Here is a 25,649-nt window from a genome sequence, read left to right as displayed (position 1 = left end):
TCTTGCAGAAGCTCAAACGTGCTGCATAACACGAGAATGAACCTCATGAGTTCTTGCAGAAGCTCAAATGTGCTGCGTAACACGAGAATGAACCTCATTAGTTCTTGCAGAAGCTCAAACGTGCTGCGAAACACGAGAATGAACCTCATTAGTTCTTGCAGAAGCTCAAATGTGCTGCTTAACACGAGAATGAACCTCATTAGTTCTTGCAGAAGCTCAAACATGCTGCGAAACACGAGAATGAACCTCATGAGTTCTTGCAGAAGCTCAAATGTGCTGCGTAACACGAGAATGAACCTCATTAGTTCTTGCAGAAGCTCAAACATGCTGCGAAACACGAGAATGAACCTCATTAGTTCTTGCAGAAGCTCAAACGTGCTGCGTAACACGAGAATGAACCTCATGAGTTCTTGCAGAAGCTCAAACGTGCTGCATAACACGAGAATGAACCTCATTGGTTCTTGCAGAAGCTCAAACGTGCTGCTTAACACGAGAATGAACCTCATGAGTTCTTGCAGAAGCTCAAACATGCTGCGTAACACGAGAATGAACCTCATGAGTTCTTGCAGAAGCTCAAACGTGCTGCTTAACACGAGAATGAACCTCATGAGTTCTTGCAGAAGCTCAAATGTGCTGCGTAACACGAGAATGAACCTCATTAGTTCTTGCAGAAGCTCAAACGTGCTGCGTAACACGAGAATGAACCTCATGAGTTCTTGCAGAAGCTCAAACGTGCTGCGTAACACGAGAATGAACCTCATTGGTTCTTGCAGAAGCTCAAACGTGCTGCTTAACACGAGAATGAACCTCATGAGTTCTTGCAGAAGCTCAAACATGCTGCGTAACACGAGAATGAACCTCATGAGTTCTTGCAGAAGCTCAAACGTGCTGCTTAACACGAGAATGAACCTCATGAGTTCTTGCAGAAGCTCAAATGTGCTGCGTAACACGAGAATGAACCTCATTAGTTCTTGCAGAAGCTCAAACGTGCTGCTTAACACGAGAATGAACCTCATGAGTTCTTGCAGAAGCTCAAATGTGCTGCGTAACACAAGAATGAACCTCATGAGTTCTTGCAGAAGCTCAAACGTGCTGCTTAACACGAGAATGAACCTCATGAGTTCTTGCAGAAGCTCAAATGTGCTGCGTAACACCAGAATGAACCTCATTAGTTCTTGCAGAAGCTCAAACGTGCTGCTTAACACGAGAATGAACCTCATGAGTTCTTGCAGAAGCTCAAATGTGCTGCGTAACACGAGAATTAACCTCATTAGTTCTTGCAGAAGCTCAAACGTGCTGCTTAACACGAGAATGAACCTCATTGGTTCTTGCAGAAGCTCAAACGTGCTGCTTAACACGAGAATGAACCTCATGAGTTCTTGCAGAAGCTCAAATGTGCTGCGTAACACGAGAATTAACCTCATTAGTTCTTGCAGAAGCTCAAACGTGCTGCGTAACACGAGAATGAACCTCATGAGTTCTTGCAGAAGCTCAAACGTGCTGCATAACACGAGAATGAACCTCATGAGTTCTTGCAGAAGCTCAAACGTGCTGCTTAACACGAGAATGAACCTCATTGGTTCTTGCAGAAGCTCAAATGTGCTGCTTAACACGAGAATGAACCTCATTAGTTCTTGCAGAAGCTCAAACGTGCTGCATAACACGAGAATGAACCTCATGAGTTCTTGCAGAAGCTCAAATGTGCTGCGTAACACGAGAATGAACCTCATTAGTTCATGCAGAAGCTCAAACGTGCTGCTTAACACGAGAATGAACCTCATGAGTTCTTGCAGAAGCTCAAATGTGCTGCGTAACACGAGAATTAACCTCATTAGTTCATGCAGAAGCTCAAACGTGCTGCTTAACACGAGAATGAACCTCATGAGTTCTTGCAGAAGCTCAAACGTGCTGCGTAACACAAGAATGAACCTCATTGGTTCTTGCAGAAGCTCAAACGTGCTGCGTAACACAAGAATGAACCTCATTGGTTCTTGCAGAAGCTCAAATGTGCTGCGTAACACGAGAATGAACCTCATTAGTTCTTGCAGAAGCTCAAACGTGCTGCTTAACACGAGAATGAACCTCATTAGTTCTTGCAGAAGCTCAAACGTGCTGCGTAACACGAGAATGAACCTCATTGGTTCTTGCAGAAGCTCAAACGTGCTGCTTAACACGAGAATGAACCTCATGAGTTCTTGCAGAAGCTCAAACATGCTGCTTAACACGAGAATGAACCTCATGAGTTCTTGCAGAAGCTCAAACGTGCTGCGTAACACGAGAATGAACCTCATTGGTTCTTGCAGAAGCTCAAACGTGCTGCTTAACACGAGAATGAACCTCATGAGTTCTTGCAGAAGCTCAAACGTGCTGCTTAACACGAGAATGAACCTCATGAGTTCTTGCAGAAGCTCAAATGTGCTGCGTAACACGAGAATTAACCTCATTAGTTCTTGCAGAAGCTCAAATGTGCTGCGTAACACGAGAATTAACCTCATTAGTTCTTGCAGAAGCTCAAATGTGCTGCGTAACACGAGAATGAACCTCATTAGTTCTTGCAGAAGCTCAAACGTGCTGCGTAACACGAGAATGAACCTCATTGGTTCTTGCAGAAGCTCAAACGTGCTGCTTAACACGAGAATGAACCTCATGAGTTCTTGCAGAAGCTCAAACATGCTGCTTAACACGAGAATGAACCTCATGAGTTCTTGCAGAAGCTTAAACGTGCTGCTTAACACGAGAATGAACCTCATGAGTTCTTGCAGAAGCTCAAATGTGCTGCTTAACACGAGAATGAACCTCATTAGTTCTTGCAGAAGCTCAAATGTGCTGCGTAACACGAGAATTAACCTCATTAGTTCTTGCAGAAGCTCAAACGTGCTGCGTAACACGAGAATTAACCTCATTAGTTCTTGCAGAAGCTCAAACGTGCTGCGTAACACGAGAATGAACCTCATGAGTTCTTGCAGAAGCTCAAACGTGCTGCGTAACACGAGAATGAACCTCATGAGTTCTTGCAGAAGCTCAAACGTGCTGCTTAACACGAGAATGAACCTCATGAGTTCTTGCAGAAGCTCAAACGTGCTGCTTAACACGAGAATGAACCTCATGAGTTCTTGCAGAAGCTCAAACGTGCTGCTTAACACGAGAATGAACCTCATGAGTTCTTGCAGAAGCTCAAATGTGCTGCTTAACACGAGAATGAACCTCATGAGTTCTTGCAGAAGCTCAAACGTGCTGCTTAACACGAGAATGAACCTCATGAGTTCTTGCAGAAGCTCAAACGTGCTGCTTAACACGAGAATGAACCTCATGAGTTCTTGCAGAAGCTCAAACGTGCTGCTTAACACGAGAATTAACCTCATTAGTTCTTGCAGAAGCTCAAACGTGCTGCTTAACACGAGAATGAACCTCATGAGTTCTTGCAGAAGCTCAAACGTGCTGCTTAACACGAGAATTAACCTCATTAGTTCTTGCAGAAGCTCAAACGTGCTGCTTAACACGAGAATGAACCTCATGAGTTCTTGCAGAAGCTCAAACGTGCTGCTTAACACGAGAATTAACCTCATTAGTTCTTGCAGAAGCTCAAACGTGCTGCTTAACACGAGAATTAACCTCATTAGTTCTTGCAGAAGCTCAAACGTGCTGCTTAACACAAGAATGAACCTCATGAGTTCTTGCAGAAGCTCAAATGTGCTGCGTAACACGAGAATTAACCTCATTAGTTCTTGCAGAAGCTCAAACGTGCTGCGAAACACGAGAATGAACCTCATTAGTTCTTGCAGAAGCTCAAATGTGCTGCTTAACACGAGAATGAACCTCATGAGTTCTTGCAGAAGCTCAAACGTGCTGCGTAACACGAGAATGAACCTCATTGGTTCTTGCAGAAGCTCAAATGTGCTGCGAAACACGAGAATGAACCTCATTAGTTCTTGCAGAAGCTCAAACGTGCTGCGTAACACGAGAATGAACCTCATGAGTTCTTGCAGAAGCTCAAACGTGCTGCGAAACACGAGAATGAACCTCATGAGTTCTTGCAGAAGCTCAAACGTGCTGCGAAACACGAGAATGAACCTCATTGGTTCTTGCAGAAGTTCAAACGTGCTGCTTAATACGAGAATGAACCTCATTAGTTCTTGCAGAAGTTCAAACGTGCTGCTTAATACGAGAATGAACCTCATGAGTTCTTGCAGAAGCTCAAACGTGCTGCGTAACACAAGAATGAACCTCATTGGTTCTTGCAGAAGCTCAAACGTGCTGCGTAACACGAGAATGAACCTCATGAGTTCTTGCAGAAGCTCAAACGTGCTGCGTAACACGAGAATGAACCTCATGAGTTCTTGCAGAAGCTCAAACGTGCTGCGAAACACGAGAATGAACCTCATTGGTTCTTGCAGAAGTTCAAACGTGCTGCTTAATACGAGAATGAACCTCATTAGTTCTTGCAGAAGTTCAAACGTGCTGCTTAATACGAGAATGAACCTCATGAGTTCTTGCAGAAGCTCAAACGTGCTGCGTAACACAAGAATGAACCTCATTGGTTCTTGCAGAAGCTCAAACGTGCTGCGTAACACGAGAATGAACCTCATGAGTTCTTGCAGAAGCTCAAACGTGCTGCGTAACACGAGAATGAACCTCATTGGTTCTTGCAGAAGCTCAAACGTGCTGCTTAACACGAGAAGGAACCTCATGAGTTCTTGCAGAAGCTCAAACGTGCTGCGTAACACAAAAATGAACCTCATTGGTTCTTGCAGAAGCTCAAACGTGCTGCTTAACACGAGAATGAACCTCATTGGTTCTTGCAGAAGCTCAAACGTGCTGCTTAACACGAGAATGAACCTCATGAGTTCTTGCAGAAGCTCAAACGTGCTGCGAAACACGAGAATGAACCTCATTCGAACATGATGCAGGGCAATTTTGTCTTAAATTTGTATAGCAATATCATACGAGTAAGAGTGCTGTTTCCCCGAGTATCTGTACGATTGCAAATGGGAAATTGATTTTATACAACAGTTCAATAAACAAGAAGTTAATTTTGTGTTACATTTTAGACAGAATATTTTCAATATTGTCTTTGCTCAATTTCGCCAATAAAAATTTAAATAAAGACACTGCAGAACTGTTGTACATCTCTGAGCAACACACAGCAGTATTTCGTTACTGAACGAATCCCGTGTTTTTTAACGAATCGAGTGAGCCAATAATTCAGTGACCCATTCATAAAGACTCATTGGCCCTGTCCCAAATGGCACACTCCGGACTTGTGGACTTCCTCAGAGTCCACCTGTCGGTGACGTCATGTAGTGCAGACCTATAGGGCCCTTAGCGTGAGTCCGCGAGGGCGCATTGAGAGGTATTTTTCTGAGACGGTCTGATTGTTGTTATAGACAGGAGCTACAGGTTCGGGGAAATATGCTGCCTATTGTTGTTGTGTTTACATATGACTCAGTAAAGCCCTGAAATTCTGTTCTATTCATTTAATGAATCATAATGCGATCGTATTATTCAGCCATGTTAACAATTGTCCGTGAGCGAAATCTCCTCCCATCCGTTGTCTGATTGGCCTTTCGCAAGGATTCCTGGGTAGTTAAAGTGCGTGGAGCCTGCATCTATTCGGGCTTCGTGGAAGACCGCTTCAAGGGTACAAAGGGGGCGCTACTGAGCACACTTCAGAGCGTTAAAATGCTAAATGGGACAGCCTACCGTAGACTCGGCGAGCACGCGCAATTTAAGTCCACGAGACCGAAAGTCTGCATGAAGTGCGCCATTTGGGACAGGGCCATTGGCTTCATTCCTGAATAAATCAGCCATTTGAATTAAAGGAATAGTTCACTTAAAGGAGTCATAACCTGTAATTTTCACTTTTCCACGAGAATCAATGTATGTTATGATTGCCTAACGATTATACATTGGCCGGGAAGCCGATATTCAAAAGTGAAGCGTTTGTTTACCCCAGTGTTCGTAAACCAGCCCACGTGCACGCGCACTCAATTACGAGATTTTAATTTCTCCCCCGACTTGACGTCAAGACGGGGCAGGATATACCATATATGGACACCGCAGACATATGCTGCAGGAAGCCCGCCCTGCCCCTCTACCCCTCATATTCAGTCAAGAAAGATGCAGAAATGTAGTGCACACGTGAGTTGCTCTGTGGTTGACTGCCAGAATCAACATTCAAATGTGTTTTCTCTACCAAAAACGGACCAAACTACCAGGGACCAGTGGATGAAATTCATTTTTAATGACGCTGTTCCAACAACCCTATCACCTGGCTCAACGTTAGGTGTTTTTTTATTTATTATATCTATGGGGTTCATTCACAACTTGCGCCATGATGTCATCTTGGAATGATATGCTGAAGTTACCTGCGGTGTCAAGCCCCCTCCTTCCTGCCACCAATCAACGCGCCCCTCATTTGCATTATTAAAATGACCGTCCACGACAGCCAAAATATCGCATCAGATCTCGCGAGACAATAATGCATTCAGAAATAAGGATCAGGGGAGCTCTGTGTTTATTTTTTTTTCCACTTTTCTTTTTTAGAAGGGCCTGAAAGACTATAATAGAGCGTGGGTATCCAAGGTAATACTAGGTTATGACTCCTTTAAAAATTAAAGTTTTTTTTTTAATTCTGTCATCATTTAATCACCCTCAAGTTTGAATTTCTTTCTTCTGCTGCACACAAAGGAAGATATTATGAAGAGTGTCGGTAACCAAACAGTTGATGGACCCCATTGACTTCCATAGTAGGAAAAAATACTATGGCATGCTTATTTGTCCAGTAGATCAAAAAGATCTGAAAAAGTCCATACATTTACCCACCCATAGATCCTCCCCTCAAAGAAATCAGGACAGAATTGGTTGAAATTTTGATTAAAATACCAGGTGTCTCCCTCGTCTGCTTGTGATCCGATCGACCAACACACATCTTAATAAAGTGTATCAGGTTACCAGGTGTAAATAGGGCCTATAGAGAACACATTAGAATCTAAAATTGTTTATACCCTCTTCCTTCAATACAAACCCTCTCCATCTGGCTCATGAAAAATCATCCGTTCTCTCCATTCATGCTTCAGGGGGCTAGAAATCATACTTTGTCATAAAACAGGAATAATTTCATGGTTCTTCTCTGAAAAGGGCCTGTGTATTCCCCATGTGTGTTTTGTGCTGTGCTCAAGGCTGATTATATATGCATCTGTTTACTTGTTGTCCCCTTGATTCATTGTCTGAAATGATCAATCTTTAAAAAGGTTTTCACTGCAGCCGTCCCCATACACGGCCAAAGGGCTGATGGGAAATGAGGCTTTTGCTGGTAGATCTAACTTCTTCTTGATTAGGGGCAATCAACAGTAACGGGGCTGGTGGTTACTCATCTTAAAAAGACATTAGAGATGTGCTCAGCAAAGCCTTCTGGGTGGTGATCACGACCAAACCACCTCATTCATTTTTGAAGGAGGAAGGCTGGATCTGTGATTTGGGCTCTCTGATCATTAGGGTTCCTGTCCTTAAGCCTTTGTTTAATAGACTTTCAGATGCTGTAGTGGATCTAATGCTGCTAATGACTTTCTCTCTTTCCAATCGCAGGTCATGTGCCTTCAAGATTTCTTCGGGGAGGAGGACATCTACATCGCATGCGGCCCGGAGAAGTTCCGTTACCAGGATGACTTCCTGTTGGATGAGAGCGGTAAAGAGCTCTTCAGTAGTTTCCTTTGTGTCCATTTCAACAAAAGAACACTACATGATCTCATCAGCATAAGGTCTGTGTGGATGGAATCTTCCACCTACACAGAAACTTTCTCTTTGTCCCATCTTGAATGAAGAACATCCTGTTACCATTTAGTTCATAAGCAACTTATGAATGAGTCCATTAAAAATTCATCACACAAATGTGGAATATAAAAGAAAGGCATATTCCCCCTTAACGCCTACACCAACCACTTCTGGGTTTTTGCCGTCTCCACGTAGATAGACAGATAGACCCCTCTCCTCTCCTCTCCTCTCCTCTCCTCTCCTCTCCTCTCCTCTCCTCTCCTCTCCTCTCCTCTCCTCTCCTCTCCTCTCCTCTCCTCTCCTCTCCTCTCCTCTCCATGTTTTCCTGTTGTGTTGTTGTCAGGAAATGAGAATCTGTATGTGGCTCTGTCTGGTTTCCTTTTATTAATAGTGTGGAGAGACAAAGGCTATGGCGGTTTGACTCTTCTGTGCTGATGTGAGCTCAGTAAAGAGCAGGCGCCCCAGTTTTCTGAAGTGTATTCGGAAGAGCTCTCTCTATTATTGTTGGAGGTTGGAGGTTTTGCCCCATAATTTCCTCATTGGATGTAAAAACTATCATCTATCCATCTATCTATCTATCTATCTATCTATCTATCTATCTATCTATCTATCTATCTATCTATCTATCTATCTATCTATCTATCTATCTATCTATCTATCTATCTATCTATCTATCTATCTATCTATCTATCTATCTATCTATCTATCTATCTATCTATCTATCTATCTATCTATCTATCTGCCATCTGTCTATCTTTCTGTCTCTCTGTCTGTCGATCTTTCCGTCTTTCTGTCTTTTTATGTCCATCCATCCACCCATCTATCTATATATCTATCTGACCGATTAATTGATAATTCTATTGAGTTATTACCTGAGGCTATTACCGAATTAGAGCTGCACTGTACAGAACAAATGTAATGAAGAATATCAGATGATTTATCACGGTGGATTAGAGCGAGTGCAGTCAATCATGAGTAGAGATTTAATTATGAAGGCACTAGTAGAGGGACACGTGCCGTTCTAATGAGTTTTGATCAGAGCCGAGAGGAACATATGAAGCATGCCGATGGCGAGATGGACGGAGCCAAAATGGCAGTCTTTGACGACAAAGATTTCCCTAAAGAACACATATTTAATATAATAGGAGCAGAATGGTACCCCATAACAAGCACTTTGTCAGTGATATCCCATGTTTGTTTTTATTTGATCTATAATACTCTAAGTTATTGTCGATTAAGACGATTATGTAAGGCTGTGATTAACAATTGAGAAAGCATCTTTTTACTGTATAAGGAGGTGATTTGTTAGTACTGGAGAGATAAGGGCTGAAACTTGCTCTCTAAATGTAACTCCATGGAGACAAAGAGTAGAGTGGCATCCTGCCCTTCAATAAATCCTGCCTTAATAGACTGTGGCATTTACTGTCATACCTGGTGTCACAGTTATATTGCTTTCTGAATATATTATGTACACAGAGTTATTGCAGCAAAAGCAAAAATGGGACAGATAAACACGGAGCATGCGAGAAGCTAAGCAGCACTTCGTCTCTAATGTAATCCCCAGTCTCTGATCTGTATTTAGGGTTAAGGCACTGCCATCTTTTTGATCACACTTGCATAAATGTGCTTCAACAAGCAGACTGTTTTTGAAGGAGGATTCATTTAGTGCTTCAGTTTAAGGATTATCTTCGGGAAGAGTTTGAGTTTTAGAGGACCTTTAAAGAGGATTTGAGATGGCAATCAAACTAGAGAGTCATTTGGTGGTGTGATATTAAAAACGATTTAAATAGTGAAAATTAAGCAATCAGCTAGTTGACAGCCTCATTCACTTACCCTCATGTCTTTCTTTCTCGTTCTTTCTTTCAGGACATTGGGGTCTAAACAACATTGGTCTCCCTTGACATTTTTCAAAATATCTTCCTTTGTTTCCGATAGATAGCAGAAGGGCAACATACCAAATACTAAAACTTTCTGAAATGGACATTTATTTTTCAGCTGCCAAATAGTAGTACTTTCATTCGTTTTTCAGACTTTTGGACTTCACTATGTAATGTGATTTTTGTTGTGTGACAGAGTGCCGGGTAATGAAATCAACGTCCTATGGGAAGATGGGGTCTTTAAACAGAAGCTCTCCCAGAAGCTTTGCCTTTTCCAGACGCAGCAAGTCTCCTTCTGGATCAGGTAATGATCATATGTGCATGCGGGTTTATGCAACAGCAAATGCTTCTCTGAATAGTTTCTTGTGGACATGTGAACTCCCTTCTCAAACATACTCTCTTTGTCGATTGAATATTTGTTAAAAGAAGATAATTAACTTCTCACATCAGATAAAAACAAAGTTATAGGAAGTCACGTGTGACAGCTCTCCGTGCAATAAAGCACCCCTCTGTGTGTGCACCCCTGGAGCGGAGTGTGTTTGCTGGCTTCGAGGTGGAATTGCATTCAGATATAGCTGTCTGATTCAGAAGGGCACATCCCGGTGGAGAGGAGTCAAAAGACGAGAGATATGAGATATTGAGGCACAGGGCGGGAAGTAGATGGGGTGATGAGAGAGAGAGAGAGAGAAAGAGAGAGAGAGAGAGAGAGAGAGAGAGAGAGAGAGAGAGAGAGAGAGAGAGAGAGAGAGAGAGAGAGAGAGAGAGAGAGAGAGAGAGAGAGAGAGAGAGAGGAGATGGAGGGGGTAGTGTGACTCAGTCTTGCAGATCCACATCAACTGTTGTGCAATGAATACTGTTGTGTGTGTGATCTGAATTATAGGCACTATGCGGTTTGCTTTTGTTCCAGTTTGCACTGGTGATTACCATATTCAAATGCCATGTTACAATACATGCATGCTACTCCATATTCCAAAAAGATAATAGAATTAAAGGTGTTAAATGGTACTTTGGATTGAATGCAAAGTCTAAATTGTACTGCAAACCAGACTGTGCATCAACTACTGCTTATTTATTCGATTTTAGGTATAAAGGTATGAATGAGTGTTTCCAGGGGTAAAAAATCAGCTGTTTATGGATAAAAAAAAAAAACGCATGCACTTCCTATTGATGCTTTACTGTGTATCTGTGCTCTAGTTTTCTAACAAAGACCGCCTTTGCGTCTTCACCTCTATAAGATGTGTGGCAGAGACGTCTAGAAGCTGCTGGTTGATATTTTTTTCCTGTAGCCGTTATATGATTGGCTTAAATCGTACCAGTTGAATCTCTATGAGTAGAGGTTTGGCTTAGAGTTCTATCCGGTCGTCATGGAGACGCCGGCTAAGGGAGCTGTGCCTTGGAGACAATAGAAGTGCCCATATATGGGCGTCCCTTCCTGTTTGGCAGGCTTAGTGGAAGCAGGCTCAGAGAGTGTGGCTCATCACTTCTAGTCAGGCGGCTGTTTCTCAGCAGACACTCACAGACGTGATCCATAAAAGCATGGAATCGGTTTCACTTCGAGTGATTGGTGTGCCAGTCATACATTTTCAAAATACAGCTCGTTAATCCTTTAAGAAACCCCGGGGTGAGGGAGAATGTGCCAGGTTTGCAAAGGTTTCATTACTGGTCTGGTTTAAGAATGAATTTACTGCGGAATTCATGGTCTGGTCTGCAAAGTTTGATGATAGTTTAGAAATAAAGTTCTAAGAAATTAAAAAGTTGTAGACATTATGCTGGGTATGTTGGTTCTTTCGCTGCCTGGGTTTTCAATCAGAAGGTCAATCAATGGAGGCTGTAATATAAAAAATTGAATTTTCTTAAATTCTAATGCCATTTCTAAATATTGTCTAATGTTCTTAACCCTATAAAGCCTACTGTATTATATTTCAGATTTTTAAGGTCTCTAAATTGTCTCCATGATCAAAATCTGTTGTACACTATCTTCTACATGACTTCTGATCGTTTATACTTTTTAGCAAGTAAAAGGCCTTTTAGTATAATTCTATAAATTTCCACATTCAAGTCGTGTCTTTTTGCTGTGAAATTTTTCATAATGTAAAAGCAAGAATAACTTTTATACTGTTAGTATTCATGTCAAGATGAAGATTTACTGGACTGTAGCAACTTATAGGTTTACTTGATTATCCATAGGCTTTTGTTTATCTATTCTTGCTCATTTTGGGTCTCAGTTTGAGCTCCATTTTCCAAATACTCCCAAATATTTTGATTTTTGTCTCAAGGTTCAATAAAGACCTGGTGGCTAACGCACTCACGGATCCAAAATAATGTTACTGTTACACATTTTTATGAACAGTTTACAACTGTTTTACGTTATTATTCGCCATTAATAAGCTGTGAAAAAGAGCTAATTTTGGCACTTCTATGTCAGAGGCGGCTTTATTATGTGTGTGCACTTCGGATGTGAGCCCGAAATCTGCGGGAATGAGTTATGTGCAATCCTGCGCCGAAATTCAGACCCGGTCATGCCAACACTATCCGGAGTGAATCAGACGACTGATATTTCAGTATGGATACATATAGAAATATTGATATTTTTGACAACACTACATGACGTTGCTGTGCTGTATGGTCTCAAAAGCTTATCGTTTGCATGTGTTAAGCATGGCGGTTTAAAAACAAGTGATTTTAACCCATTGAAATGCAATAAGCAGTGAAAGAGAACTTATTTCGCTCAAAGAGAACTCATTTCACTAAATGGAAGTGTATATAGTATACTCATTTACTCATTTCACGCATACAGGAAGCCGCTGCTCAGAGCGTTTAAGAATTGAACTTAAGCTTTTTTCAGCGCAATTGGGCTTGTACGGTTAAATACACAAACAGTACTTAGGTGTCAAAATGTCCGTCCTCGAAAACACATTTATGTCTTGTTGAGAGAGAAAACGCATATGTAACAGTATATTGAATCCATGCATTCGATCTTAAAGTGACCTGCTGTCGTTTGTGTCATTAATGTTAATCAAACAACAAAAAAGAGAAAATATCTCACTGTTCATGAGTAAATCACTTTTGAGAGACTTTAATTTATTTAATTAAATTATTTAATTTACACAGTGAAGATATGCAGTGATTTTTTTAAACATTTGATTACATGTAGTTCATTGTATAAATACAAATAGTTAATAAATTCTTCAGAATATCTTCTTTTATGTTCCCCAGAAGAAGAAAAAAGTCACAAGAGTTTGGAACGGCATGAGAATAAATCATGAAATCTTTGAATCATGAAATGATCCGTTATTTTTATATAATGATACATTTTTTAAAATAATTATTCATTAGATATTTTAAGATTCTTAATGAAAATTATTATTAAGTCTGGGTTGGTGGTCTCTGTAATGTTTAAATTGTTTGGGTTATTTAATTTAGTCTTCACCTGCAGCTAAAGCATTGAAAACCTAAGCCTTACACCGTCTTTATTTCTCGCTCTCCTACTAGGAGTCCCACACTGGTGTGGGCAGGTATATACTTAGTGGAGGCGTCCTGTACTTTCTCAGCAAGACCAGTGGACAGATATGATTGCAATTGCAATTTTGTAGCTGTTGCGTTGCTGTTTGGTTATTGTTACTTCTAGGTGGTAGCCAATGTCATTGTATTCACTGGTACCAGAACCGGTCATGCCGATGGTCAATTTATAGACTAAAAATTCCCGTCACTGAAAGGGTCAAACAGACTGGCTGATAAACAGGCATCTGCCTTTTAATCTGTCAGACAGCATAGGTCAAATGTGAGATATTTCTTGTGATGAATCAGATAAGTGATTTCAAGAAAGGTCTAGCATGTCCTTACTTTAAGTGTCTGTGAGAGAAGCTGCTCACTGTATGAGTGCTGTTTATATAATACACCCTGTCAGGCTAAGTATAGCACATTGATTTCTGTTTGAGAGTGGCCTGCACCCCTTTAAACACACATGAACGCACTTTTGGTGAATTTCTATACAAATGGCAATGATGTACTGTTTGTGTACAGTTACGAGAAGCCTTTTGTTTTTTAACACAACGAAAAACTGAAGCCCATGTCATCCTGCGAATTATTCACAGTTTGAGCGGTACGATCAAGTGTTGAGCATGACAACACATTTAGAGGTGCTTTAACAAAGGAGACACAGCGAGACAGACATAAACAGCCTCTCTCTGTCATATTTATCAACAACTGTGTGGGATGGCGGAGATGGTTCATTACAGACTGCATGTCTTTCTGTGCCTGTCCTATTTACTGAAGGCATCCTTCCAAAGGATTTCTGATCTATAATCTTAGGTCGTTCTCCTCACAAATTTCTGTTAAGCTTTCCTTTGAATTTGCACGGAGGAGCTTGGCCTTGTAGTCGACTGAATTTTTATCCGAGCAGTTTATCCAGAGAGTAAACTTTAATTAGAGCACCAGAGAATAATCTTTAATCAGCTTGAAACACCGCTGGCTGACTGTCCTCAGGAAATGCAGAGCTGCTCCTGTCACTCTAATTCAGAGACCTTGTTATTATTCTTACTGTGTAATTCTAGCCAGTTGCTCAGCTTGTTACTGACAAACCCACAAACAGCTCATTAACCCATTAGCATGTGCCCTACAGCAGGAAAACTGAACTATAACTTTCGTTAACGCATGTTTATTATTGTGTATGAATCATCGTTGCACGTATATTTTCTTCAAGCATTAAACACCAGAGAAAAAATCAATACAGAAAGTATCTTCATATTAACATAGTACTGTGCATAGGGTCCTATTTTTACAGACTTTTCTAGAGTGTAGCTAACATCCATTGAAATATAGTCATTCCAAGGTGAAACAAGTGAATACACTTTCATTTTTTTTTTTTTTTTGGAATAACATAAACTGAAAATTATCTTTTTCTATAGATTTTTTTCTTATAGTGTAGGCTGCAGGCTACTGGCTAACATGTACATTTATGCATCTGTAATTTTTTTTATCCAAAGTGACTTATGTATCGCATTCCATATTGCATATATTTTATCAGTTTATGCATTCTCTGGGAATCAAACTCATGACCTTGGCGCATGTTGCTAGCACCATACTCTACAGTTTGAGCCCTAATAGCAAAGTCCAAGTCAAGTCTCACGTCTATGAAGTCCAAGTCCAAGTCAAGTCTCAAGTCTCTGGGTCCAAGTCAAGTCTCAAGTCTTTGAGGTCCAGGTCCAAATCAAGTCTCAAGTCTTTGGGGTACAAATCCAAGTCAAGTCTCAAGTCTTTGAGTCCAAGTCAAGTCTAAAGTCTTTGGGGTACAAGTCCAAGTCAAGTCTCAAGTCATTGAGTCCAATTCAAGTCTCAAGTCTCAAGTCTTTGAGGTCCAGTGCTCGGTTGCATAAAGCACCTTAAGTGTAATTTTCCCTTAAAGTCGCCCTTATGTTTCCCTTAAACCTAAGGGTGTTGCAGAAAAATACCCTTAAGTGTTACTTAACGTTTTTTTTAAGTGAAACGTCATAAACACTTAAATGCTGTTTTTTCACTTAAGTAATCGTTAAGTGTTGCATAAAACCCCTTAACGGTAATTTCCCTAAGTATAACTTAAGGTTTGGAAATCGTAACCTTAAGAGTAACGCGGACAAAAATAAGACGACATGGCTGAATTTATGAAACCAGCTGAAGATCATAGGGAATAGGGAGAACCCTTTGGACCAATTTAGCCATGAAAAATTGTTGCAAGAATACCGATTTGATCGACGCGCAATATTTGACATCGCTATCAAACTAGACGGCTGTCTGTCTGTCATTACACGCGACTCGCATGTAAACTATCACAACGTTAAGTCAGTGCGCGCACGGAGAGTGTGTGGCCGACAAAAAATTCACAGGAGAACGAGCTGATTCTGTGTTTTAAAAGGAATCATGACAGAAGAAAACAGGTATGCTATGGAAATATACTCAGCTGTATTTCGAGACACAGAGCCAGAAGTGCATTCACAAAACCTAAACAAATGCCAAAGCATGAGACGGTGAACAACACAAACTGCCGCCACGTTCGGAGCTAACGCGGTGTTGCGTGATAGCGTCACTGGACTGACACGTGATATTCCGACATGTTAGTGTTTTGCGTATCTATGGCAACAACAGACTTTTATAACGTGAATCCAGGATCGCTGTCGTGAAACACTTAAATGTTTCCCTTACCTAAGAGAACCGTTTAAGAGATTATATGCAACACCCTTAAGTTATTCTCTTAGGTAAGGGTAAATCGCCCCTTAAGTATCATACTTAAGGGAAAAACTTAAGGTGCTTTATGCAACCGGGCACAGGTCCAAGTCAAGTCTCAAGTCTTTGGGGTACAAGTCCAAGTCAAGTCTCATGTCATTGAGTCCAATTCAAGTCTCAAGTCTTTGAGGTCCAGGTCCAAGTCAAGTCTCAAATCTTTGGGGTACAAGTCCAAGTCAAGTCTTTGAGTCCAAGTCAAGTCTCAAGTATTTTAGTCCAAATCAAGTCTCAAGTCTTTGAGGTCCAGGTCCAAATCAAGTCTCAAGTCTTTGGGGTACAAATCCAAGTCAAGTCTCAAGTCTTTGAGTCCAAGTCAAGTCTAAAGTCTTTGGGGTACAAGTCCAAGTCAAGTCTCAAGTCTTTGAGGTCCAGGTCCAAGTCAAGTCTCAAGTCTTTGGGGTACAAGTCAAGTCTCAAGTATTTTAGTCCAAGTCAAGTCTCAAGTCTTTGAGTCCAAGTCAAGTCTCAAGTTATTGGGGTACAAGTCCAAGTCAAGTCTCAAGTCTTTGAGTCCAAGTCAAGTCTCAAGTTATTGGGGTACAAGTCCAAGTCAAGTCTCAAGTCTTTGAGTCCAAGTCAAGTCTCAAGTTATTGGGGTACAAGTCCAAGTCAAGTCTCAAGTCTTTGAGTCCAAGTCAAGTCTCAAGTTATTGGGGTACAAGTCCAAGTCAAGTCTCAAGTCTTTGAGTCCAAGTCAAGTATCAAGTCTTTGGGGTTACGGTACAAGTCAAGTCTCAAGTCTTTGAGTCCAAGTCAAGTCTAAAGTCTTTGGGGTACAAGTCCAAGTCAAGTCTCAAGTCATTGAGTCCAATTCAAGTCTTAAGTCTTTGAGGTCCAGATCCAAGTCAAGTCTCACGTCTTTGGGGTACAAGTCCAAGTCAAGTCTCAAGTCTTTGGGGTACAAATCCAAGTCAAGTCTCAAGTCTTTGAGTCCAAGTCAAGTCTCAAGTCTTTGAGTCCAAGTCAAGTCTCAAGTCTTTGAATCCAAGTCAAGTCTCAAGTCTTTGAGTTCAAGTCAAGTCTTTGAGTCCAAGTCAAGTCTCAAGTCTTTGAGTCCAATTCAAGTCTCAAGTCTTTGAGTCCAAGTCTCCCTGTTTTGCTCAAAAATATATTTCCTTACGAAAGTACAATGATTTGTGAATGTTGTTTTGACTTTTATATTAATTATAGAGATGCACAATATATCAAATAAATTGGCCGATATTTGCATAATTTTTTTTCAAATTATCCAACAGATGAGGAAACAGATAAGAAACCCTAAACCCTGTTATCTATCTTTTTGTTATCTATATATGTTGTAATTTCACTAGAATCATGTCAATTATTGGAGTCTACAATGGGAATGCTATTTGAAAAGAAAAAGTCTATACGAATGTATAATATTGACTGTAACATAAAACTAATTATCAGCTATCTGTCTGCATCACTGTTTGTCTGCAATAAAAGCGTATGAAAAGTCATGTTTGTTTGTATGTTGGTGATGGAATAATTTTTTTTCATAGCCCTTATTGCATAGGAACTGATATTACTGTATCCTGGTCCACTTTGTCTTGCTCCTCTCTGAAAGCCTGTTGTGCATATCACATAGATGCACCATAAATAGAAATTTCATTAAAAATGATATCCACTGTGAGACAGATGCGCTTTCGTGAATGTACTCAGAGCAGAGCGCCGCAGAAGACAGACAGAACCACTATCTGGATGCTCTGTATACTTTAATAATGCAGTAGTGTGTTTATATATAGTGTATTGCATAATTTGTGTGTAAACTTATAATATGTTCGTTCTTATGCCATGTAAATACTTTACTTTATTTTTTTATATTTCCACTATCATTTCTCATTTTTTGAACGTCTCATATTGATTTCTAAAGCCACTTTTTTTGTAATGTCCATTCAAAGATTTACTCATCTGCGCCAATTATGTAATGTCTTTTGAACTGCCCTTCAGGCTTTTCTCTGCTCATATTTGTGTGATGAATTTAATAAAAAAGTTGTAATCAATTAAAAGCCCTAAAACATAATCATGTCTTCTGTGACAGATCGTAAGTCATTTCATATTCAGACAGAAGTTATTTCTGTTGAGCTGTAGTGGGAGTGTTAGATCAGGTCAGGGGTATGTCAGGGGAGGACACTCTTTTACGGTCCCCTTTGGATCATATCCTCGCTTTGAATTATGGACAAAGGGTCAGATGCAAACAGGGGATCAAACTGCACCTGGTGTGAAAAAGAGAGAAGTAAACAGCAGAGAGAGAGAGAGTGAAAGAGAGAGGAGAGAGGTCACATCACTGGATCCATCCTCCCACAGCTGAGCATGTTACACAAGAGCAAACTCAGAGTCATTTCTCTCTTTTCAGTGTCTAAATTTATATTTGTATTATAAACCCTGCTGGACTCATATCCCATACATAAACTATGGGCATTCTCCCAGCAGTCTCCTGCAATGCTGTAACATCCTAGGTCCATCGTTTATGTTTGTGTATTTATGGGGGAGTGCTGGAAGGGGGGAATAGATTCGACCTCAGGTTGGGTTATGAACGGGATATTTGATTACTTTCAGTCATGAAAATGGATGTACATTTGAGCTGTCAAACCTTACGCTCACAACGAAAACATTCATTATTATTCATGGTGTGATAAAATGAGGAACATTTATCAGAATCAGTTATTCTTAAACTGATACTTGGTCCCCAATCCAGTCCAGTCTTCAATACCTTCAATACCCCCCCCCCCCCCTTAAAGGGTTTTAAGGATATTTGGAAACCCTTGTCTCAGGGGGTGGGACAGCTTGTTTCCATTTCTGACAGGGAACTTTGAGAACGTGTTGGAGAACTAACCCGAAAATGAAACAGTGATGCATCATTAATTCGCATCAAATTAATGAAGCACCACAGATTGTGCTAATGAGTGTACTTCTTCCACCCAGTCTGACACACACACACACACACACACACACACACACACACACACACACACACACACACACACACACACACACGCACACACACACACACACACACATTAGTTTTACATATTAGTGAAGACAGATGAAGTGGTATTTATATTGAGGTGAAAATTTGGCCTTCATACAAATCTTTTGATATTCAAAGGAAAAATATGATTTGAATGTTTTTGAGCCTTTTAAATAGTGACAGACCTCTTAAAATGTCTTCACAAGTTTATTTTGGACATATTTCACCATATTTATAAGGAAAATTGCCAAAATTTTAACCTCACAAGTACAGCAAAATCTGTATGCATGCATTTCAAAGAGAACTTTGTCCATTAAAAAAACTATTCAGTTCAGTATTTTTGTTTTTGGCAGGAAGCCATTTAGAACTAATCACTTTCAATAATAATAGCCTGAACGCTGAAAGTATTGACATCTAACAAGCTATAATTGATCTTTGTGTCGTTCCTGTAAACACCACATAGATCACAAAGGGTCATGTTGACAAAGTGCTTTTATAAAGAAGCTTTTTAAAACATCTTAATATTCACTTGCCACCTTGTGTTATTCAAAAACGAAATAAATGAATCAATAGCTAAATAATCATATAAATGCCTGAAAACAAATAATACAAAAATGAATAGGCTAAATACCTGAGATCAAATAGGCTACTATTAACCAATTAAATAACGCCACATTTTAAGTAAGTTCATTAAAGTGATTTGGTCATTTGACATTGTTTTCACTACACATAATGAGCGAGACCTAAGAAATTACTATTTCATGTTAAAATACGGTAGTGTTTATGTTTGTATCTGGCCGTGGTTCGAGTGCCATTAAAGGTCTGTCGATGAGAAGATTCGGCGCGTTTCCACCATTACCTCAGCCCGCGCGCCTCCCACTTACCGTACTGCACTGGCTCAGGCGCGCGTCACAGCCACGCAAGCAGGCTGCGAGCCAATGAGCGATCAGCGGCTCACGCGCTGTACTCCGCTCTGCTCTCCGCTGCTCCATTCATTGGAATCCGCGCTCAGCGAGTGCTGCTGCTTTCTGCCACCTGGAATAGCACTGTGTCTCAAGATGCTGCAATACGAAGGTAGGAGAGGCGGATTCAGTGCTCTTTTGCGGAAACTGGCTTTTACTTTTCATGACGGCGATTGAAAGTGATGTTTATTCAGCTGGGTTTGATGCCAGAGCCAGAATGATTCTTATTTGAAATGTAAACATGTGAATCAGTATGTTATTGATTTCTGATTGAATTAGTCTATAGGGGCGGCCGAGTATAGTGTTGATGCACATTTTATTTAAACGTTTTAACCGAGTTTGTTTTTACGCTATGTCTCTCAAACTTGATATGATAGGCTATTCCCATAGCTATTTGTCTGCTATAAATAAAATAGTTTGGAAATCTACAATTTATCACTGGACTGTAAATGAATGAGAATTTTGAATGTTTATGTCAACCCTCTTGTCATTTTCAGCATTTGAACAGCAAGTAACATTGGAAGCATATATGTGTATGTTTTATATGGTGTTAATAAATATTAAATTACACATTTTTGACAGTAGCACCTGACATAATTAGTTTGGCCTAGTTCATGATTAATATTTTATCATTTTTATGTATTTAAAAATTCATTGCATGCAAATACATTGGTTTATTTCTGTTATACCTTCACTAAGCTTTGACCTTTTCCATTTATCCATACGCTCATAGCTTCTGCTTTTATTCAAATTTAAAAGTGAATAAGAAAGAATATGTTGCATTTAAAAATATATATTTATTTTTGCTACCCATTTCAATTTTGATGGTCTGTATAAATCACTGTTTTGACAAAGGATGTTTTTATGTCCTGGTGACATTGTAACAAGATTGTTAAACTGGCAAGGGATGCTTCCTAATCTGTGTCAGCAAATAGAGGCAGTGGCCTGTGAATATGAAGCAGCTTGGTGTTGACTGAGAGTTTGGATCTTCTCAGTGGCCTGTCGTGCAGTCATACCATGACTGATGGGCCTTGGAAGATGTGAGTGTGTAAGGATTTGTGCCACTGGGTGTGTGGCACTCTATCCAAAGATGATTTGTTTAGGGATGCGAATGTGGGAAGCAGGAGCAGCTGTGTGGGTGATTTCTTCTCTTCTTACTCACAGACAGGCTTTTTAAGATCTCACTTTTTGAATATAAGAGCGCTGGCAGCCTCCTGGGGCGCTTGGAATATTTGCTGAGCTTCATTCACAAACTTTTTTTTCTTCTTTTTTTTTTTTGTGAACTCAAGCATTTTCCTCTTTCCCCTTGTAGTGAATGGGACCCCAGCCAGTCAGCTGTCCACACCCCATTCTGCAAAGTCACCAAGTCCGTCTCCCACCAGCCCGGGGAGCTTGAAGAAACGCAAGGTAAGACAATATTCCCTCTTCAATCACCATAATACACACACACACACCATGTTTTTACATTAGCTCATAAAGATGATCCTCAGATCTTCTGCTTTCCATCTCATGGATTTGATATCATCTATCATCTAAACCCAATTCTACTGTGTTAAATCGTGTCCTTTATAAAGTTTTTACCCAGTATATGGCGTGATTTGAGTGTTTAGGGGCCAGTTGCATAAACATAGCCACTAACTTAAAACTGTGTCTTAAGAACTATAAACATACAGTAGCAGTTTATTACGGCTAACCAGTCTTACTTTTCAAATTCAAATGAAACCAATTTACCTTTTTATGTAACTGACTTAAAAAAGTTATGACCAGTCTTGAAGAAAAAATTAGATGACTAACTTGTAGTCTAAGCAGTTTATGCAACCAGCCACAGATCCTTCTCCACTTAGATAGAACATCCTTTTGCCATCCGCCACCATCCCGGGCACTATATAACACGCTCCTTCTATGTTCTCAGGAAATGGACAAGGCCCTCATTGACAGCACAGCTTAACTTCCCCACTTCTTCAAAGTGGTGCTAAGATCCAGTCAATCCTTAATCTGGGCCACCACTTTTGGAGATTTTATGTGCTATTTCTGTCTTTACTGGACTTTGAGTGTGAAAGTCCACTAGAATCATCCATGGAGAATGACTTCTGCTTGTAGGAGAGCAGGAATCATCAAGTCCAGGATCCAAAATTAACTTTTGCCATTGTCTGCCAATGGCGAGTATTTGAGAAAATTGACCATTAATACCACTAACACCGCAGTATATTACATGATTTGAAACAAATTGTATGAACTATAGTCATATTCTCACTGATGTAAGTGATGCGAGCGATTCAATATTTCTTACCTGCCATGAAGCTGTATTTTTCATGATTTCTATTTAAAAATATATTTAATTGAGGTTTTTAGCAATTTCCCCCTAATACCAATATTTCTTACCCGCCACAAAGCTGTATTTTTCATGATTTCTATTTAAAAAGTATATTGTATTTAGGTTTTTAGCATTTTTTCCCCTAGCAGTTTGACAAGCGAAATGATATACTTTCCCACATTCGCATCCCTAAACAAATCATCTTTGGATAGAGTGGCACCTATAAAAAATAAATGTGTGATTTTGTTTTTAATTTAATATTTTCATTTTTTTTAATGTGAGAAATTTCTCTGATAAGTGTCACCACATGAAGTTCTGCAGAAAAAAAACATGTTTCCTGCATTTTTCACTCAAGTACAAGTTTTTAATTGATTGAATCGGTCGGATCACTTACATTAGTGAGAATATAACTAGTTACGACAATTTGTTTCAAATCATGTAAAATACTGCGTTTTCTAATAATATTACCTGTCAATTGGCGAATAATGTTTTATTTACTGACCAAAACCAATTTTACTCACATTTGGTGCTTGGCGAGTGCGAGTTTTGGACCCTGATTGGGACTGTATGGTGGAGAAAGAGAAATTGCATAATACATGCTGTTGAAGGAACATGCAACTCACCAGTTCATTTTTTTCACCAAGAAACACATTACCATTGGGTTTCAGAGGCCGTTTTGTGTGTGAGTGGGAAGAGTTTGTGCAAGTGCGTTTCATAGACTAATGCAAAGAGGTTTAATGCAGTAGAAACTTCTCCTTTCCAGTCCTGAGTTTCTCTCAGGTAATAACATGAGCCTTAAACACTAGTGATTACTCTGACTGTCTCTCTCTTAAGAGTCTCTCTGTCTTCTATTCTTCCTGAGTGTCTGTCTACTCCTCCTCCTTCGCTCTCCATGACTAAGATGCACTACAGCATCCAAATGTTCACTACAGTATGTTGAGCTTTTGGGTCACTTCATATCCAGCTGCAGGCAGTTAAAGTTCTGTGTAGAGCCAGTGAATTCACATGCTGATATTGACCCAGTATATAGATTAATCAGAAACTGTTAGCCAGTAGCCACGATCAAACTGGAGCTTTACTCTGACCTTAAAAAAGGTTCTGATGGTGTCTCATAGAAAAACGAATTATTTACATTAAATGTGCAGCATGTGCTTATTTCTTTCCTGAAATGCATGACATTGCATCCTCACCGACATAAATAAGCAAATTATTGGCTGCACCTTTAAGAGCAAGTACAGATATGTTCAACTTTTTATATTCGAAATTGTTCCAGATTGCATTAGGATTGGCTAAACTTCCTCTTGTGGAAGAGTCTGACTTTTAATGATTTAGTGATTGAGTCGACGTGCCGGCAGAGAGACAGCGACTCTGAGCACTTTGTGTTCGCCCTCCACCCGCTAGGAAAGACTCTCACATTCTCTTCATACTTTTCACTTATCTTGCACCGCAGCCTGAGCTCTCGAAGTTGGATGATCTCTCTGCGGTTTGATTCTGTCAGATGGCTTTGCTCTCAGCTCATTGCTGTTGCAGAATGAGAATTTGGGACAGTCAGATCTGCCCAAAGCAGAGACGCATCTCAGCATCTTTACAACCATCTCCTGCATAAGTGGGTCAGGCTTTGAAAACCCCCCAGTGGAGTTTTGTGAATGAAGGAGGGAGAAAAAACATTTACATAAATATGATACAAATGCAAAAGAACTGAATGTTCTCTCCTAAAAGGCTCAGAAGAAGCAGACACTTCTTTATCTGGCTTATGAATTTATATGAGTCTCCGAATGTTGTTATTGCTGCTTTGTGGTTTGGTTAGTCAATTAGTTTGCAGTGTACGCAAATACATTGCTAATGTGTGTAATTACAGCAGTTCTCCGCTAGCAATCCATTCTCCTGAAAATCCAAAGATTACCCATTATAAACTTCTCTGATTGCTTATGCTACAGTTTTAAATGACCTTACTGCTTCCACTTGAATGATTTAAACACTGATCATTACTACTGATTTATTATTAATTGGCTTTACCGCTCAAGCCTGGGCTGTGTGATTGCATTCAACGCATGACCCACTTTCAGAAATGAGGCACACAGAGTGGAGGATATATACTGGGAATATATACTGTATGTGTGTGTGTGTGTGGCCTCTGTATCCTTAGGCATATCCCCTTCTTCGTCTCTCTTTTTTCCATGTACCCTCAGTTTCTCTGGGGAAGAATATGGAACACATGCGCATTTGATGCTATGGCGACAAATATATTTTTAATCAATGTCAAAACACATCTAAAACAGCAACGAACCCTTTCAACGTGTACTAATCCATCTCAGTCTGGGTAAACAAGGTTTAATCGAGATAAATGAGGTTACAATTTCATTTGTATCATAGCTGTGAGATTAAATGGACATTTTGTTGGTTGGTTAACTAGGTAGGCTGTGTGTTTTCTGTTGCGTAACATGAAAAGTGAGGCCATCAAGCTCAGCATCATTCTCAAAATCACACCTGTCTCTATCAGAGTTGAGTGCTGTTCAGGATTGAATTGAGAACGCATCTGTTCAGATTTGAGGTCGCAAACAGGATGCAGAATTCCTTCTTTCCCATTTTGTTGTTGTGATGGATAAAGTATTCCTGTTCTCGTCATTGCAGTTCCACATCCTGTGGGCGTGGCCAATTCAATTCAAATTTTCATAAAAACACATTCTTCATCATCTCTATGTAATGATGATGTTCCTCAATCTGTCTGTTGGGTTGCATGCTCCTCACATTTTCCTTTGGTGTTTTCACACCTGTATTTATTTTATTTATTTATTTTTCATTTTTGATGTTTAAATTACATTGTGTGTGTAAGTGTGCATGTGTTTTCATTCATTCCATAAACATTGATATCTCAAGTCAAGTGTTTTCATTTTTGAGTGAGCCATTCCTTTAACTGGTGACTTCATATTAATTTCAGAAAATAGACACCTTGTTTTCTGTCTGATACCATGTAAATATGACCAGTTCTTTTTCTCTGTCTGTGCTGTAGTTTTCTGTCCTCTTGTGTTCCATTGGTTCTCATAGTTTTTTTCTGTTTGTTGTACCTTATTGTTTTTGACTCTGCTCAGTTAAAATGTCCTGTATATCTTTGCTTTATTGTCAATCAAGCAGTTATCTTTGTTTTTCTATTAGTTTTGTATCGTAATCTAATTCTTAGAGTTTTTTTTATGTGTATAAGGCATGTCATTTTCTGGTCATTGTTTTTAATGTGTTATCTAGACTTAATTTTTTTTATCCATAAAGCATGCCATGAAACCATTCCATCATGTACGTATGATTGAAGATGCTAAATACATTAAACAGTGAGTCTCTTTATCTAGTACGAGTTCTTTACAAAATCATTTCGGTCCTCTTCTGTTTATTTGGGACAGTTTGGCTCAGAGTTGCTTTAATCACATTTTATTTATCCCAGACTTTGCGGATCCCAAACCAATTTTACTTTTGTACTGCACAATCGCTTTAATGATGGTCCTGCG

The 25,649-nt window shown here is 39.9% G+C and overlaps 1 protein-coding gene across 4 annotated transcripts in view; it reads left to right on the top strand.

Annotated features, from left to right (window-relative positions):
* The window catches only part of dclk1a (doublecortin-like kinase 1a), a 68,966-nt gene that overhangs the window by 26,428 nt on the left and 16,889 nt on the right, over nt 1–25,649 (top strand). For 2 of the 4 annotated variants that reach the window (XM_056239613.1, XM_056239610.1), the window contains exons 4-6: nt 7,585–7,684; nt 9,844–9,951; nt 21,151–21,245. In XM_056239613.1, coding sequence (XP_056095588.1) covers nt 7,585–7,684; nt 9,844–9,951; nt 21,151–21,245 — 303 coding nt within the window. Of the gene's footprint in view, nt 1–7,584; nt 7,685–9,843; nt 9,952–19,799; nt 19,951–21,150; nt 21,246–21,750; nt 22,303–25,649 lie in introns of those variants that run through there. The other 2 variants (XM_056239612.1, XM_056239611.1) reach the window with 2 other exon arrangements.

Source organism: Rhinichthys klamathensis, unplaced genomic scaffold (assembly GCF_029890125.1).
Source record: "Rhinichthys klamathensis goyatoka isolate OS25496 unplaced genomic scaffold, OSU_Roscu_1.1 h1tg000569l_1, whole genome shotgun sequence".
Taxonomy (NCBI): Eukaryota; Metazoa; Chordata; class Actinopteri; order Cypriniformes; family Leuciscidae; genus Rhinichthys; species Rhinichthys klamathensis.
Note: the sequence above shows the minus strand (reverse complement) of the source record. Positions and strands in the feature narration are given on the sequence as shown.